At 54.9% G+C, this 14,363-nt stretch overlaps 1 protein-coding gene across 1 annotated transcript in view; it reads left to right on the top strand.

The window, feature by feature from the left end:
• Positions 1-8,269, top strand: part of MRC2 (mannose receptor C-type 2) — a 114,345-nt gene extending 106,076 nt beyond the window's left edge. The window contains exons 24-31 of the mRNA XM_074978825.1: positions 1,482-1,590; positions 2,302-2,540; positions 2,657-2,825; positions 3,483-3,632; positions 4,516-4,635; positions 6,257-6,436; positions 7,307-7,333; positions 8,049-8,269. Of these exons, the coding sequence (XP_074834926.1) occupies positions 1,482-1,590; positions 2,302-2,540; positions 2,657-2,825; positions 3,483-3,632; positions 4,516-4,635; positions 6,257-6,436; positions 7,307-7,333; positions 8,049-8,269 (1,215 nt within the window). The remainder of the gene's footprint in view (positions 1-1,481; positions 1,591-2,301; positions 2,541-2,656; positions 2,826-3,482; positions 3,633-4,515; positions 4,636-6,256; positions 6,437-7,306; positions 7,334-8,048) is intronic.
• The last annotated feature ends 6,094 nt before the right edge of the window (positions 8,270-14,363 follow it).

Genomic DNA, 14,363 nt, shown 5'->3' with positions numbered 1-14,363 from the left:
TCAGCCTGGCTGCCCAGGCAATGGAGGAAGGGTAGGGGCATTCCCACACGGGGTCCCAGGAGGGGGCCATTAGCCCAGTGTCCCATCCCCAACAGTGGCGAGTTTCAGAAGGAGGGGCAAGATCCCTGCAGCAGACAGGTCTCTTCCAGATCCTGAGTAGAGATGTGCTGAAGCCCTGAGATTGTCTCTTCCCAGCACTGGCCAATAGGATGACTCCATCCTCCCAGCTCTGCTTGGCTAAACAAAGGCTACAAGGGGAGAGGTGACCAGTGTTCCCTGCAAGCTGAGCACATGGGCAGCTTCCCAGAAGAGATTCAGGTGCCATGTAGCCGACAAGCAGAATGCCCACACCTAGGTTTGTGCTTGTCCTGGTGGTGCACATCTCCACATGCATCAATGGGCACAACAAAATTTATTCCATCTTTGGGTGGCAAAAATTAGAAGGAACACGGGAGGTGACCATTGGCAAGTCTCTGAGGGATGTAAATCCATGGGCCAGGAAAGGAGTGACTGACATCAGGAGGGGGCGGGAGGGATGGGTCAGGAGGGGGTGGGAGTGGTTGGGTACATAGGAGTCCAGGATGAACAAGAGGCACAGAGGAACCTGGGTGGGCCCCAGGGAAATGTGGCATGAGGTTGGGAGCTCTCAGGCTGTGGAACACTCTCCTGCGAGTCTGGGAGGAAGCCCCACCTCTGGGGAGGGTTAAAAGTGCAAGAGAGAACACGCCATAGGGATCAGCCTGCCCTGGTGGCAGGGCAGAGCAGGGCTCCAAGTGGCCTTTGCCCTCCCTAGCTACCACCAGTGCATTTAAACATGAGCCAAGTGTTGGTGAGCGTGGTGTGCTCAGCAGTGCTCTACCGGCTAGATCCCTAGCTGCATTCGGCACCCCAGAGGAGGAGGGAGAGTTAATAGGTTTTGTGCCACTTTATCCTCCCTCACCCTCTCCCCATCCCAGATGAGGGGTTGGCAGCAGCCAGGGTGAGCTCCTGGCACTTCTTGGAACAGCTGCCCCAAGAAATCTGTCAGTGTTCCAGCGATACCACTGGGCAGGGGCACCATGGAGCTGGTGTCACATGGGGAATCTGCAAAGCAGCCAGCTCTCTGCACCTGCTTTGGCTGCCAAGACGTGGGGCCGGGGTCCTTTCTGCTCCTGGGGTGGGTTTGGGACATCTCTAGTTCCCAGTACAAACCCCCACCCTTCCCAGACCTCCAGGCACACCCGGGACATGGAGCCTGGCCGGCCATCCCCTCCTGCCAGTGGGAACCTGCTGTGACTGCACCGTGAGGGATACTGATGTGCCCAGGAGGGATGCTGGCTCTGGGTTGTCAAGCCAGGCAGGCTGAGTGCTGCTGGAGGCTTCAGAGCAGTCTGCCTGCCAGCATGGGGTGTCCTTGGCTGCTTGGCCGGATGCCCCCTCTTCCGAGCAGAGCCGGGCCTGCGGCAGTGACAGCGCTGACCTCGCTGGCTTCCGTTTGGCAGACAAACTGTGCGGTGGTTTGGCACGGCTCCCCCCCCCACTTCACCGGCCGCTGGGATGACAGGAACTGCCTGGAGGAGAAGCACGGCTACATCTGCCAGCGCAACATAGGTATGGGGGAGGGGCCGACAGCCCCGGGTGGGGGGCAGTGCCTGGTCTGCAGAACGATGTAGCCATCGCCCCCCGGTGAGCTGGCAACACAACCCTCAGCTCTGCCCCAAGGGGTCAGCATCCAGCAGCCTCTGGGCACCGTGTGCTGCCTGGGTTCTCTGGCACCAGCCACACCCATGGATTCAAGTTCTCATGTGCCATGACCCACCTGGCTGCGGAAGGGACCGGTGTGGAAGGCCTGTGCGCCACCCAGGCACCATGCAGTACATGTGCAAGCTGAGAGCGTCCAGCGATGCACTGCACAGAAACACAACCAGAACTCCAGTACCTGTTGCAAAATAGATTCTGTCCTGCCCAGGCTGAGCTAGCAGCTGCTTCAGCTCCTGCTGAGTCCATGGGATACCCATCTCTCGCTCTGCACGTGGGCAGCAGCCTGGGGCCTGGATTCCCCTGGGAGAGTCTGCAGGCTCCGGGGTGCTCCTGGGCTGGGACTGTTTGTTCGTTCAGCAGCGTTTTGCCATGCAAGATGCTTGCCCCAAGCTAGTGTAACAGTTACCCAGGGGGCATTTTCACTGGGTCCCGTTCCTTCCTGCACCCCAGGGCACACCTCCCACACTGGGATGGCTGACCCTGCAGCAGTGCTGAGGGACGTTACTCCAGTGCAGAGACAGGCTCTGGACACAGAGTTGACCGTATCTATTTCCTCCCCAGACCCAACTCTGAGCTCACCGCAGAGCAGCTACCCACCGTCCCCGACCGCCCCACTCTCCTACCTCAACAGCACCTACCGCATCCTGCACAAGCCCCTGAAGTGGCAGGAGGCCCTGCTGCTGTGTGAGACCCGCAATGCAACGCTGGCCAGCATCCTGGATCCCTACACCCAGGCTTACCTCAGCCAGGCCATCAGCAGCCTGCGCGCCCCTCTTTGGATTGGCCTGGCCAATGAGGAGGTATGCAGGGGAAGGAAGAGCTGCCTTGTCCCCTCAGCTGGCAGGGGAGGCAGTGGAGGGGAGAGCTTTGTGATCTGCGCTGCCCCTGAGCCTTCCCCTTTGTCAATGGTTTGCAGGGAGGCCGGAGCTATTCGTGGCTCACGGAAGAGAGCCTTTCCTATGTCAACTGGCAGGACGGGGAGCCTCAGCAGCTGGCGGGCTGCTCCTATGTAGACGTGGATGGGACCTGGCGGACAGCTGGTTGTGACACCAAATTGCAAGGGGCTATCTGCAAGATCAATACAGGTGTGTGCGCTGGCCTCCCGGGAGCACAGGGAGAAGGGGCATACTGGGCAAGCCCCAGTGCCGCTCTGCGGGGCAGCTGGAGACCATGGGGGGAGCTGCTCGCACACCAGGCATTCCCACATTCCCAGCTGTAGCTTCTGAGCCACAAGACTCCATCCAGGGAGCATACACTCTGCAGTACTTCCTGGGGGCCCAGAGGAAGGTGTTCCAGATGTCATGTGCCCCTCTGGCCCCTCTTTTGCCCTCCCCCGCATGCAAGGCAGGGCACAGGCAAGTCCAAAACTCTAATGTTGGCAACCTCCTGCTTGCAACGTTTCCTTAGAGAGGCTGCTAGGTCTGCTCCTAATCCCTCCCCGGTGGGGTGCTCCCTCCTGATCCAGCCTCTGTGCTTTGGCTCACAGGTGTCAACTCCATAATAAATAGTAGGTGCTCAGCATGCACGAAGCACAGCTGTTTGGTGGCTAGGGGAAGAGGGCTGGGGGAGAGTGGGAGCACTGAGTGAGAGGAGGGTGGAGTGGAGGTGTGAAGAGGTGGAGATGGGGACAGGGCTTTGGGGAGGGGGCAGAGTCAGGGAGAGGGGGCAGAGCAGAGGTGGGGTCTCAGCCAGAGAGGACCCCTCTTGGGAAAAGAAAATCCCACGTGTTGGCTTCTTTGCAGGGTCTGTCCCGTCGCATAAGTGGAGTTACAACGGGAGCTGCCCCAAGTCGGTGGAGGATTCCTCCTGGGTCCCTTTTCGGGATCACTGCTATGCCTTCCACATGGAGGTGACCCTGGGGCAGAAGGAAGCCATGAAGAGATGCCAGAAAGGTACGGCCAAGGCGAGAGCGTGGTGAGACAAACGTGAGCACCTCAGAGAATGAGCTGGTTGCTAGGCTCCATCTGCTGCCCATGCAGGGCTGGTCCCTGTAACGTGTCGGCTGGTGGTTTGTCCAGTTTGTTTCAGATCCCCTGTGTAGTGCAGTTCTCACCCCTTCCTGTGCAGGGCCCATCCCATGGCCTCTGGCACCTGCTGTCCCTCGCAGTCCTTGTAAATTCAACTCCCTGCCCTGTGCACATCTCTCCTAGGGGCTGTCCCACTTTGGTCACTTCAGGTCAGCCGAGTTTCCTGCGTGTTCAGTATGTGGTCAGCTGATCCCCCAGTGGTCGTGTCGTCTCACAGGCTGCAGGTGTAAATTGTCTGGTGTCCTCCATGCAACATTTTGCACCAGCTGAGGCACTGCACCTCTGCTTTGTTTGTCTTTACAGCCATGGCCAGGTGTAGGATTGACTTAAATGCGGGCCCCTGCCTGTTAGGGTTCAGCAAAGCGAGCTGGTGCACCATGGGACTGAGTGCCAGCACCTTCAGGCTGTGCTTCCCTTCCTCTGAGCTGCGGCTCCAGGGGTGCTCCACCAGCCACCTTGGTGCCCCTTCCTCCAGCACCTCATACCTGCCAGCGGCTCCACTGACCACCTCCTACTCCCCAGCCTGGCCCACCACAGAACAACATGTGGGGCACTTGTCAGGGGAGAGGGAACAGGCAAGGTGGGGGCTGGGGAGAGGGGGTGGAATAGAGCGGAGGCAGAGGAGGGCCCAGAAGAGTCTGGGCAGGGCCAAGGCTCCCCTCCCAGAACACACCCTCAGCTAGAGGAGCAGTTGGTGCTTGTGGATGGACCCATGACATTCCTGGATGATGTGCCTTTTCCTCTGCAGCTGGCGGCACCGTGCTCTCCATCCAGGATGAGACAGAGAATGTGTTCATTTGGGAGCATCTCCAGGGTTATGAGAGCCAGTCCAAGGGCGCCTGGCTGGGGATGATGTTTAACCCCAAAGGTAAAGGTAACCTGTTGGAAAGAGTGATTTCTCTGCTTGTACTGTTCTGAGCAGCTGGTGAGGTTAGAGCTGCGCTTTTGAGCTTACCGCAGATTGCTGGTGCCAGGGGGTGGCATAGCCGAGTGGGTAGAGCACTGGGCAGGGAGTCAGGGCAGCTTGGCGCTGTTCCTAGCTCTTTCATTATTTACCTCCAGGACTGCCAGTGAGGGGTAGGGAGAGTAAAGGGGGCAATTGCCCTGGGTCCTGGTGTTTCAAAGGCTCCTGGAGCGCCAGACACTGCCGCTGCTACAGGCCCTTTAGACGTGCTGCAGCAGCTCTGATCCGGCTGCATGCGGTGATGTGGGTGTGATGGAGTGGGGGAGAGTGCATGAGAGAGTCAGGCTGGATGTGTGTGACAGGCAGAGCAGCTCTCAGCAGCTAAGGATGACCCCTAGGGCTGTAACCTAGGCTAGCAGGTAACACCTCTGACCTAAACAAAGAGCAGGGAAGAGCCGAGTGGGGTTTGAATCGGAGGCGGCAGTTAGAAGCTAGGGGAAGAGAGGAACTGGAAGGCAGCCAACCTGGCGAGGGGGAAAGCTACACCCCAGGGGGCACCCCTCGGGCTCCTCTCCCCAGGGTGGGTTGGAATGACTGTCTCTGATTGCTGCACTGACTCTTCTGAAAAAAACTGTTCCTCTATTGCCTTATGAACTTCCTGTTCTATCTGCTGAGTGAGAGTCACTCTTGCCTGCGGACAGGGTGCAGTGCTTGGGGACCCCGAACCCCATCACAGAGGGGGACGCAGCGCTGAGAGCTTGACTGCCTGTGGCCTCCCTCCCACCTTGCCCTGGGGCCTCTGGTGATTGTTGGCCCTGCTGTTTGCCTCAGTTTCCTGTCTGCACATGTGGGGATAACCACACCGTCTCTCCTGTGCTAACATGCTTGGAGATGAAGAGGGGAACTGCTCAGTATTACTGTCACCAACAATGCACTGCACCCAATGTGTGCACAGGGAATTGCATGTACCGAAAAGCCCGCTGGTGTGGAAGTCAGGCGCTCCCTTATAGGTGCTGTTAGCTGGGCAGAGATGTGTCTTACGCATTCAATGGCCTGTATAGCTCTAGGCACTTCGGGCTTGACAGGTGGAGCTGGAAGATGACTCTCCACTGAGTCAGTCCCAAGGGCAGAGAGACAAAGGAGTGGTTGGACGTTTGTTGCCCCAGGCTGGTGTCCCATGGGAGAGCTTGGTCTGTCACAGGGTCTCCTACGTGCCTGGATCACCTGAAGGGCTGACCTGAGGGGACTTCCTTGGCCACACTGGACATGGGCTGGGATTGAGCAGGTTCCAAGGGGTGGTTAGAGGTCACCCCACGAGCCACGTGCAGCCCCAGTTGCTCTTCAATGCAGCTTATGTCTTTGTCCTTGCTGGAACATACTGATTCTGCCAGCTGCTGCTGAAATCCAAGCAGAGCATTGCATGCTGGGAACGGTCGCATCAGCACACTGAAAATGAGGGCATCAGTTGCGTGCTCCCGTGTGAGGCCAGAGAAACATCCTGGCAAGACACCAGCTGTGTTAGGCTCAACTGGCCAAGGTTTGGCTCCCCTGGCAGCTCTGTGCAATGGTTTCTTCCCTTCTCTAGGAGGCACCTTGGTTTGGCATGACAACACGGCCATGAACTACTCCAACTGGGGCCAGCACGACACTGGGCCCAGCATGCTCAGCCAGAACAGCTGCTACTGGATCCAGAGCAGTAACGGGGTGTGGCACCTGGGCTCCTGCTCTAATGTGACCATGGGGGTCATTTGTAAGATTCCCCGAGGTAAGTGGCCCCAGGGAGCCAACTGACTGGGCTTGGTGCCTTTCACTTCCACTTGAGAAAGTTTGAGAACTAAACAGCCTGGGGCCGGTATAGAGCAAACCGCAAATCACTCCGAGGCTCCGGTGCTGTTGAGGTGTCATGGATTCATTTTGCTCCTCTTGGGCCTGGCCTCAGATCATGGTTGGAGGTGCTTGGGGTGGTAATTCCCATCCCCAAAGTCATTTACTTATGCCTTGCACTGGGCCAAGGGTTCTTCAGGATTCTGTGCTTTAGGTGAAAGCACCTAGCTCCCTGCAGAGTTGTCCCCCACAGGCCAGTGCCGCTCTGGGAGGGCCTGGAGGCCGATGTTTTGGAGATGCTAATGAGAGGCTGTGATGGGCCTGAGCTAGTCACTTTGCTCCATCCTGCTGGGGTAGCTGCCATGCTTCTATGACAGTGTCTCTGGTGTGTTGGGGTTGTACCAGTATTTGGGACTCAGTAAAAACAAGGAGCTGGAACTTGACAAGTACAGACATGCTCAGGGAGTGCCAGGGAATTGTGGAGTGCCAGGAACTTGGTTGGAGTGGGGGTGGACTCAGAGGGTACCAGGGACTCAGGTGGGGGTGAGGGTCATTCTTGGCAGGGGCTGGGGAGTCGACGGGTGAAGTGCCAGGTGCGGCAGGGGCCAGGAACCCCAGCAGATAGGGGCCACTCCACGAAAAGAGCTGAGGCAGTGCCTAGACTAGGCGTGTATTGTGTATTGCAGCAGCCGTTTTCCCCAGCAGGCTGGGTTGGGCAGTGGGGGAGGAGCAGCCTTTCCCCACTGGCAGCAATGGGTGTGGAAGGAAGGGTGCTCTGGCAGGCTGCTGATGTGTCTCTTTCCCTTTGCAGCCGAGGAAAGCAGCTTCTCCCAATCAGGTGAGTGGCACACCAGGGTCACAGATCCATATGGGCCCAAGGCCTTGCTCTTGTCCAACCTCTGCTTTAGGGGCGGTAGGGGAAAAAGGGAGTACCAGGGTCTGGCACCCCTCCTCCCCTTAATCCCAGGGAGTGACTGTGTTTGCCACCAGCAGCAGCACCCATCTTCCTGGCAGGGTGAATGGCTTTTGCTGTGAATCCTCAAGGCAGAGGCCACACTGGATTTCTGTGTCTGGAGACCATTCCCTTGCTCCTAGCAATCCCCTCTGAGACACGAGAGGCTTGTGTCAGCTGTTGGGATGCAGGGGCCCATGCCTTGTGGGATGGCAGCGAGAAGTACGGCACAAGTAGAGGCACCAGGCAGAATAACTGGTGAGCCAAGAACTACACCACGGAAAAGGACAACTCCAGCCCTCCAGGGATCCGCCTCTGCTTTGGGAGACCCAGCTCCCCACCTCCGAGCCATGGGAGCTGTCTCTGTTGCAGTGACCTAACCTCCTACTCTGAGCTAGGGAAGCCAAAGCTGTGTGTTTGGGAGTAGGCTAGGGCTGAAGTGCAGGACCGGAAGTCAGGGCACCTGGGTTCTGTGCCTGGCTGTAGTGTCCTGGAGCAAGCCTGTTCCTCTCGCTGTCCTCCAGCTATCCCTCAGTTCAGTGGAAGACAGGGTTTGATGTTAGTGGTGGGGGCTTCACATGTGTTTTCCTTTCTCTCTCAGCTCTCCCAGAGAACATGACAGCGATCGCTGTGGTCATCCTCTCAACGCTAGTGCTGTGTGCTTTGCTCGCCCTCAGCATCTACCTGTACAAGCGTCGGAGGAGCTCTGAGCGTGGGGCCTTTGAGAGTGCCCGCTACAGCCGCACCACCTCCAACCCCAGTGAATCCGCCGAGAAGAACATTCTGGTGTCTGACATGGAGATGAATGAACAGCAAGACTAATGGGGGGAGCTGGGGGAGGGGGAGGGACTGAGAACACTATGCATCTGATCTCCACACCAAATACACAAGGTCAGCAAAGGGCAACAGCAGAATCACTCCAGCCAGGACAGGGGGAGAGGAGCCAAGGGACCTGGAGTGGAGCAAGGGCCTTTTTCACTAGAAAATCAAACACGGGGCCAGCAGGGAGGGCAGAGCATTGCCCAGTTAGACCCTTTAAGTGACCTGTGGGTGCCTGGGCTCCTATGCTACCCTGAGGTATTAACAGCCATGAGCATTTAGGGGCATGATGTGGCTCCCTGGACTGGCTTCCCTGAGACCAGAAGACACAGGCTGGTGGCCAAAGAGAACTTCCTCCCAGGTGAGAGGTCTCAAAACTCAATCCTTCCATGCTTCACCTATCCAACTAGGAGGGTTCTTACTCAGGCAGACGCATGGGGGAGAATCTCCATCACACCTCCCTGGGTTACTGAAGCATGAACCCATCCTCCAGCCCTCCCAGTTAACAGAGCATGGCTGCATCCCATCTTCCTTCAAGCAAACACAGTGGGTATCCCACTAATTTCCCTGGGATTGTATCAGATGCCCTCTGTTCCCATCCCCCCACCACATATGAAGGCAGGAGGACTCCCTTCTCTTCTAGTGACGTGTCTGATCTGAGGGGTCGGGGACTGCTTCAAGGGAAGGGTTCTCATCCCAGCCTTCTTTCCCACCCTGCCATTGTTCCTGCAATATCATGTCCTGCCATGGTGCAATTGTATTTACTCCATAGGGTGTTAGAAACAGAATTCCCTGCCCTCCCCCACCCCCACATCTCTTCTGTGGATTCCACCGGTGCCATGTCCAATGCGCCCAAATGATTTAGAGAACTGGAAAACAGCTCACCCACTGTATCTTATGTGCTGATAGGTGGCTTGTGCCCAAAGCTGCAATGAAACTCAAGCCACCAAGCTGTCTACCCTGTCTCAGTGTGATTGCAGGTTTCTGGCAGGAAGCTTGGACTAAGGGATGAAAGGCCTCTGACTCTGGAAGTTCATGTTCTTGTGCCGGACTCGGACCAGCTATAGAGCCTGCTTACACACAGCAGCTGTGTTTATCACAAGTTCATTCAGTGCTCTGCTAGAGATAGTTGACAGGCATTTACCTCAGGTATTCTACACACACTGCCATGAGGTGGCTGAGCAACATAACAGTTTCATTCCCATTTCATCTCCCCAGTAAAATTTTACATTCCTGTCCTTTGCAGTAGTCACACTATGTCTTTGACTTTCAGTGCATATCAGTTTATGTCTGGTGCCTCTGAATCATACTGTTCTAATTACACAACCTGCACAGGTAACGTGGTCATCTGACTATCCATCCATTGCAGCAACTGGTAGCGGTAGGTTTGGAATCACCCTGTATTTGACATGCATGGCATTTTGCTCTGTTCATTGTTCTTTGAGGAACAAATGCTAGATGTCAATGATTGAACTCTACATTGTTGGTCTAGGTCACATATGATGTGGGGCTGAATTATTTTTCTTTTCAACAGCTACGTTTGCCTACTGTTTTCTTTCATCCAATTTAACAGGAATAGTCACCAGGTTCTAGACCCGATCATTTTCTAATTAACATCAATTTTAAGTGTTCACAAGTTCTTTGAGCCTTTTTATCCAACTTGGCTCTTCTCTTTATGTGTGGCTGCTTTGGAAATATGTTATTTTCCAAAGTTGGAATAGTAGTTGTGAATTGTCTTTCCAGTATGAATTGTGCTGGACTCTGGTGGTGGTGTTCTGTAACTCAAAAAAGACAATGAATGGCTCTTCCTGCTGTAGGATTTTCCTGGCTCTCTAGAGCACTGTCATCTTTCTATTCACCTGTGGGCAAAGTTGGGTCCTAGTAATACTAAAATCATATTTTGTTTGGAACCCTCCCACTGTCGAAGGCAACCCCTGGTGCTCGTTCTCTACGCCAATCGAGCAAGAGCTTATAACCGGTAACTGTTGTCTCCCGTGTTGATGCAACGCTGTTCAGCGATGCCAGAGTACCTCTCCGGGCACAAGCCTGGGCATTTGTTATGGAGACTCTGGGCTGCCCAGACACCAGTGTCCCCCTCTCGGCTTTACTGATATAGTCCAAAGGAGAGGATCACCTCCACATCTGGTACCAGCTCAGCTGCAGGAGTTGCCGGGACAGTACCAGAAGTTGACACCGAACCACCTTCGGACTCCACTCCGGATTTTCTGTCAGGGTTTACTCCCTTAGCCTCTCTCCTTCCCAGGATAACCCACAAGGCAGTGGGGTGTGGAGACGGTGGGAGGGATCCTCGCATCTCACTGGACAGTCACCGCCCGCCTCAGGCTGGGCAGCCCCCAGCCAATAGGGTACTGTCCCGCCACAGTTCACCTGCCTCGCTGGGTGCGTGAGGCTTAAGGTTCCTGAACCTGACAAGTGACTGAAATTTGGGCACCAGGCAAACCAATAAGAAAATCAACAAGAAATGAGAAACATCAACAATTCAAGCTTGCTTGCTGGAATGTGTGGACCATGCTGACCGGCTTGTCTGAAGATCTTCAGGCCATCAGTGACACCCGAAAGACCGCTGTCATCAACGAGGAACTGAAGAGGCTCAGTGTTGATATCGCTGCACTGCAAGAGACGCGACTTGCAGATTCGGGATCTCTAAAGGAAAAGGACTACACCTTTTTCTGGCGCGGTAAAGCCCAAGAAGAACCCAGAGAGCATGGTGTTGGCTTTGCTGTCAGAAACGCCCTTCTACAAATGGTGGATTTAGTGATGGGCGGTTCAGAAAGACTTCTTTGGATCACGCTTCAAACTTGCGCCGGTCCTGTCCACCTGATCAGTGCTTATGCCCCAACCCTGTACGCCACACCAGAAGTAAAAGGCAAGTTCTACGACGTGCTTAGTGCTGCTGTAGCGCAAATACCTGCTCGTGAACAACTGTACATCTTGGGTGACTTCAATGCAAGAGTTGGAGCTGATTGGGCCTCATGGCCTTCCTGCTTAGGACACTTCGGTGTGGGAAAAATGAATGACAATGGACAGCGTCTCCTTGAACTGTGCATATACCACAATCTGTGCATCACAAACACATTCTTCCGAACGAAGCCACAGCACAGAGTGTCGTGGAGACACCCACGCTCGAAGCACTGGCATCAACTAGATGTGGTCATCACTAGGTGTAATAACCTCCAAAACATCCTTCTGACACGCAGCTATCATAGTGCTGACTGTGATACAGATCACTCGCTAGTTTGCTCCAAGCTCAAGCTGAGACCCAAGAAGCTGTACTGCTCTAAACCTGCTGGAAGGCCCTGCATTGACGCCAGAAAGACCGCAAACTCGGAGAAAGCTGAAAAGTGCAGAGAGACCCTCCAGGAAAATCTGCGCAGTGGCCCTGGGGGCGTCGATGCGACATCCAAATGGCAACATCTGAGGGATACAGTTTACAACACGGCCTTGTCAGTGTTTGGAAGAAGAGCTAGAAACACGAACGACTGGTTCGAAGCTAACTCTGATGAGATGATTCCAGTCATTGAAAAGAAGCGTGCTGCACTCCTGGAGTACAAACGCTCCCCGAGCCAGAGTACCCAGCAAGCACTTAGAGGCTACGTCTACACGTGCACCCAACTTCGAAATAGCTTATTTCGATGTTGCGACATCGAAATAGGCTATTTCGATGAATAACGTCTACACGTCCTCCAGGGCTGGCAACGTCGATGTTCAACTTCGACGTTGCTCAGCCCAACATCGAAATAGGCACAGCGAGGGAACGTCTACACGCCAAAGTAGCACACATCGAAATAAGGGAGCCAGGCACAGCTGCAGACAGGGTCACGGGGCGGACTCAACAGCAAGTCGCTCCCTTAAAGGGCCCCTCCCAGACACACTTTCATTAAACAGTGCAAGATACACAGAGCCAACAACTAGTTGCAGACCCTGTATATGCAGCACGGACCCCCAGCTGCAGCAGCAGCAGCCAGAAGCCCTGGGCTAAGGGCTGCTGCCCACGGTGACCACAGAGCCCCGCAAGGGCTGGAGAGAGAGTATCTCTCAACCCCCCAGCTGATGGCCGCCATGGAGGACCCTGCTATTTCGATGTTGCGGGACGCGGATCGTCTACACGTCCCTACTTCGATGTTGAACGTCGAAGTAGGGCGCTATTCCCATCCCCTCATGGGGTTAGCGACTTCGACGTCTCGCCGCCTAACGTCGATTTCAACTTCGAAATAGCGCCCAACACGTGTAGACGTGACGGGCGCTATTTCGAAGTTACTGCCGCTACTTCGAAGTAGCGTGCACGTGTAGACACAGCTAGAGAGGCCAGAAGAACAGTACAGCAGACAGCCAGGCACTGTGCCAACAACCACTGGCTCCAGCTATGCAGCAGCATTCAGACCTGTGCCGACTTTGGTAATCTCAGAGGAATGTACGAGGGTATGAAGAAGGTATTAGGACCCACCCAGAACAAGATGGCACCTCTGAAATCCAAATCTGGTGAAGTCATCGCTGACAAAGCCAAACAGATGGAGCGCTGGGTTGAGCACTACTCCGAGCTGTACTCACGCGAGAGAACGTTGTGGTTGACACAGCCCTCGATGCCGTCGAGCTCCTACCAGTAATGGACGAACTGGACCAAGAGCCGACTGTGGATGAACTGAAGACAGCCATCAACAGCATTGCAGCTGGAAAGGCCCCTGGTCAGGATGGTATACCACCAGAGGTAATCAAATGTGCCGCGGACACTCTCCTGGAACCCCTGCATGAGCTACTATGCCTGTGCTGGAAAGAGGGTGAGGTTCCACAGGATATGCGTGACGCTAACATTGTAACGTTGTATAAGAACAAAGGAGACAGAAGCGACTGCAACAACTACCGTGGAATCTCCCTCCTAAGCGTCACTGGTAAACTGTTAGCTCGCGTCATCCTTGGCAGACTTCAGAAGATTGCTGAGAGGGTGTACCCCGAATCGCAGTGCGGATTCCACACAGAGAGGTCTACCGTTGATATGGTCTTCTCTCTAAGGCAGCTGCAGGAGAAGTGCAGGGAGCAGAAAAAGCCACTCTACATAGCCTTCAGCGACTTGACCAAGGCTTTTGACTTGGTCAGCAGGGATGGTCTGTTCAAACTGCTCCACAAGATAGGCTGTCCTCCATGGTTACTGAAGATGATCCAGTCGTTCCACAAAAACATGAGAGGAACCATCCAATATGACGGCGCATTATCGGATGCTTTCGGAATCAGGAGCGGCATCAAACAAGGATGCGTGCTTGCTCTGACATTGTTTGGGATCTTCTTCGCACTCCTCCTGAAGCATGCCTTTGGATTGTCAACAGAGGGCATCTTGCTGCACACAAGATCTGATGGGAAACTGTTTAACCTTGCAAGGCTGAAAGCGAAGTCTAAGGTGCAAGAAGTCCTCATCAGAGACATGCTGTTCGCAGACGATGCTGCTGTAGTGTCTCACACAGAAGACCAGCTTCAAAAACTGCTGGGTTGGTTCTCCAAAGCGTGCAAGGACTTTGGGCTTACCATCAGCCTAAAGAAGACGAACGTACTCGGTCAGGATGTTGCTGAATCCCCATCAATCAGCACTGACAACTATACGTTAGAGGTTGTCCACGAGTTTGTTTACCTTGGGTCCACCATCACTGACACCCTGTCGTTGGACACTGAGCTAAATAGGAGGATCGGAAAAGCGGCCACAACTCTGTCCAGACTCAGCAAGAGAGTGTGGAATAACAACAAGCTGTACACTCACACCAAAATGCAAGTCTACAGAGCCTGCATCCTCAGCACCCTTCTTTATGGCAGCGAGACTTGGACCCTGTATGCCCGCCAGGAAAACAGGCTGAACGTCTTCCACTTGCGCTGCCTCAGGCGCATCCTTGGAATATCATGGAAGGACAGAGTGACCAACACTGCCATCCTCGAGCAAGCTGGAATCCCAACCATGCACACCCTCCTCAGGCAGCGTTGACTCCGCTGGCTTGGCCACGTCCGCAGGATGAACGATGGAAGGATTCCAAAAGACATCCTGTATGGTGAGCTAGCCTCTGGCAAAAGACCTCCTGGACGCCCCCAGTTGCGTTAC

The sequence above is a fragment of the Carettochelys insculpta genome, chromosome 28, assembly GCF_033958435.1.
Source record: "Carettochelys insculpta isolate YL-2023 chromosome 28, ASM3395843v1, whole genome shotgun sequence".
NCBI lineage: Eukaryota > Metazoa > Chordata > Testudines > Carettochelyidae > Carettochelys > Carettochelys insculpta.
This window is presented reverse-complemented; position numbering and strand designations above follow the sequence as displayed.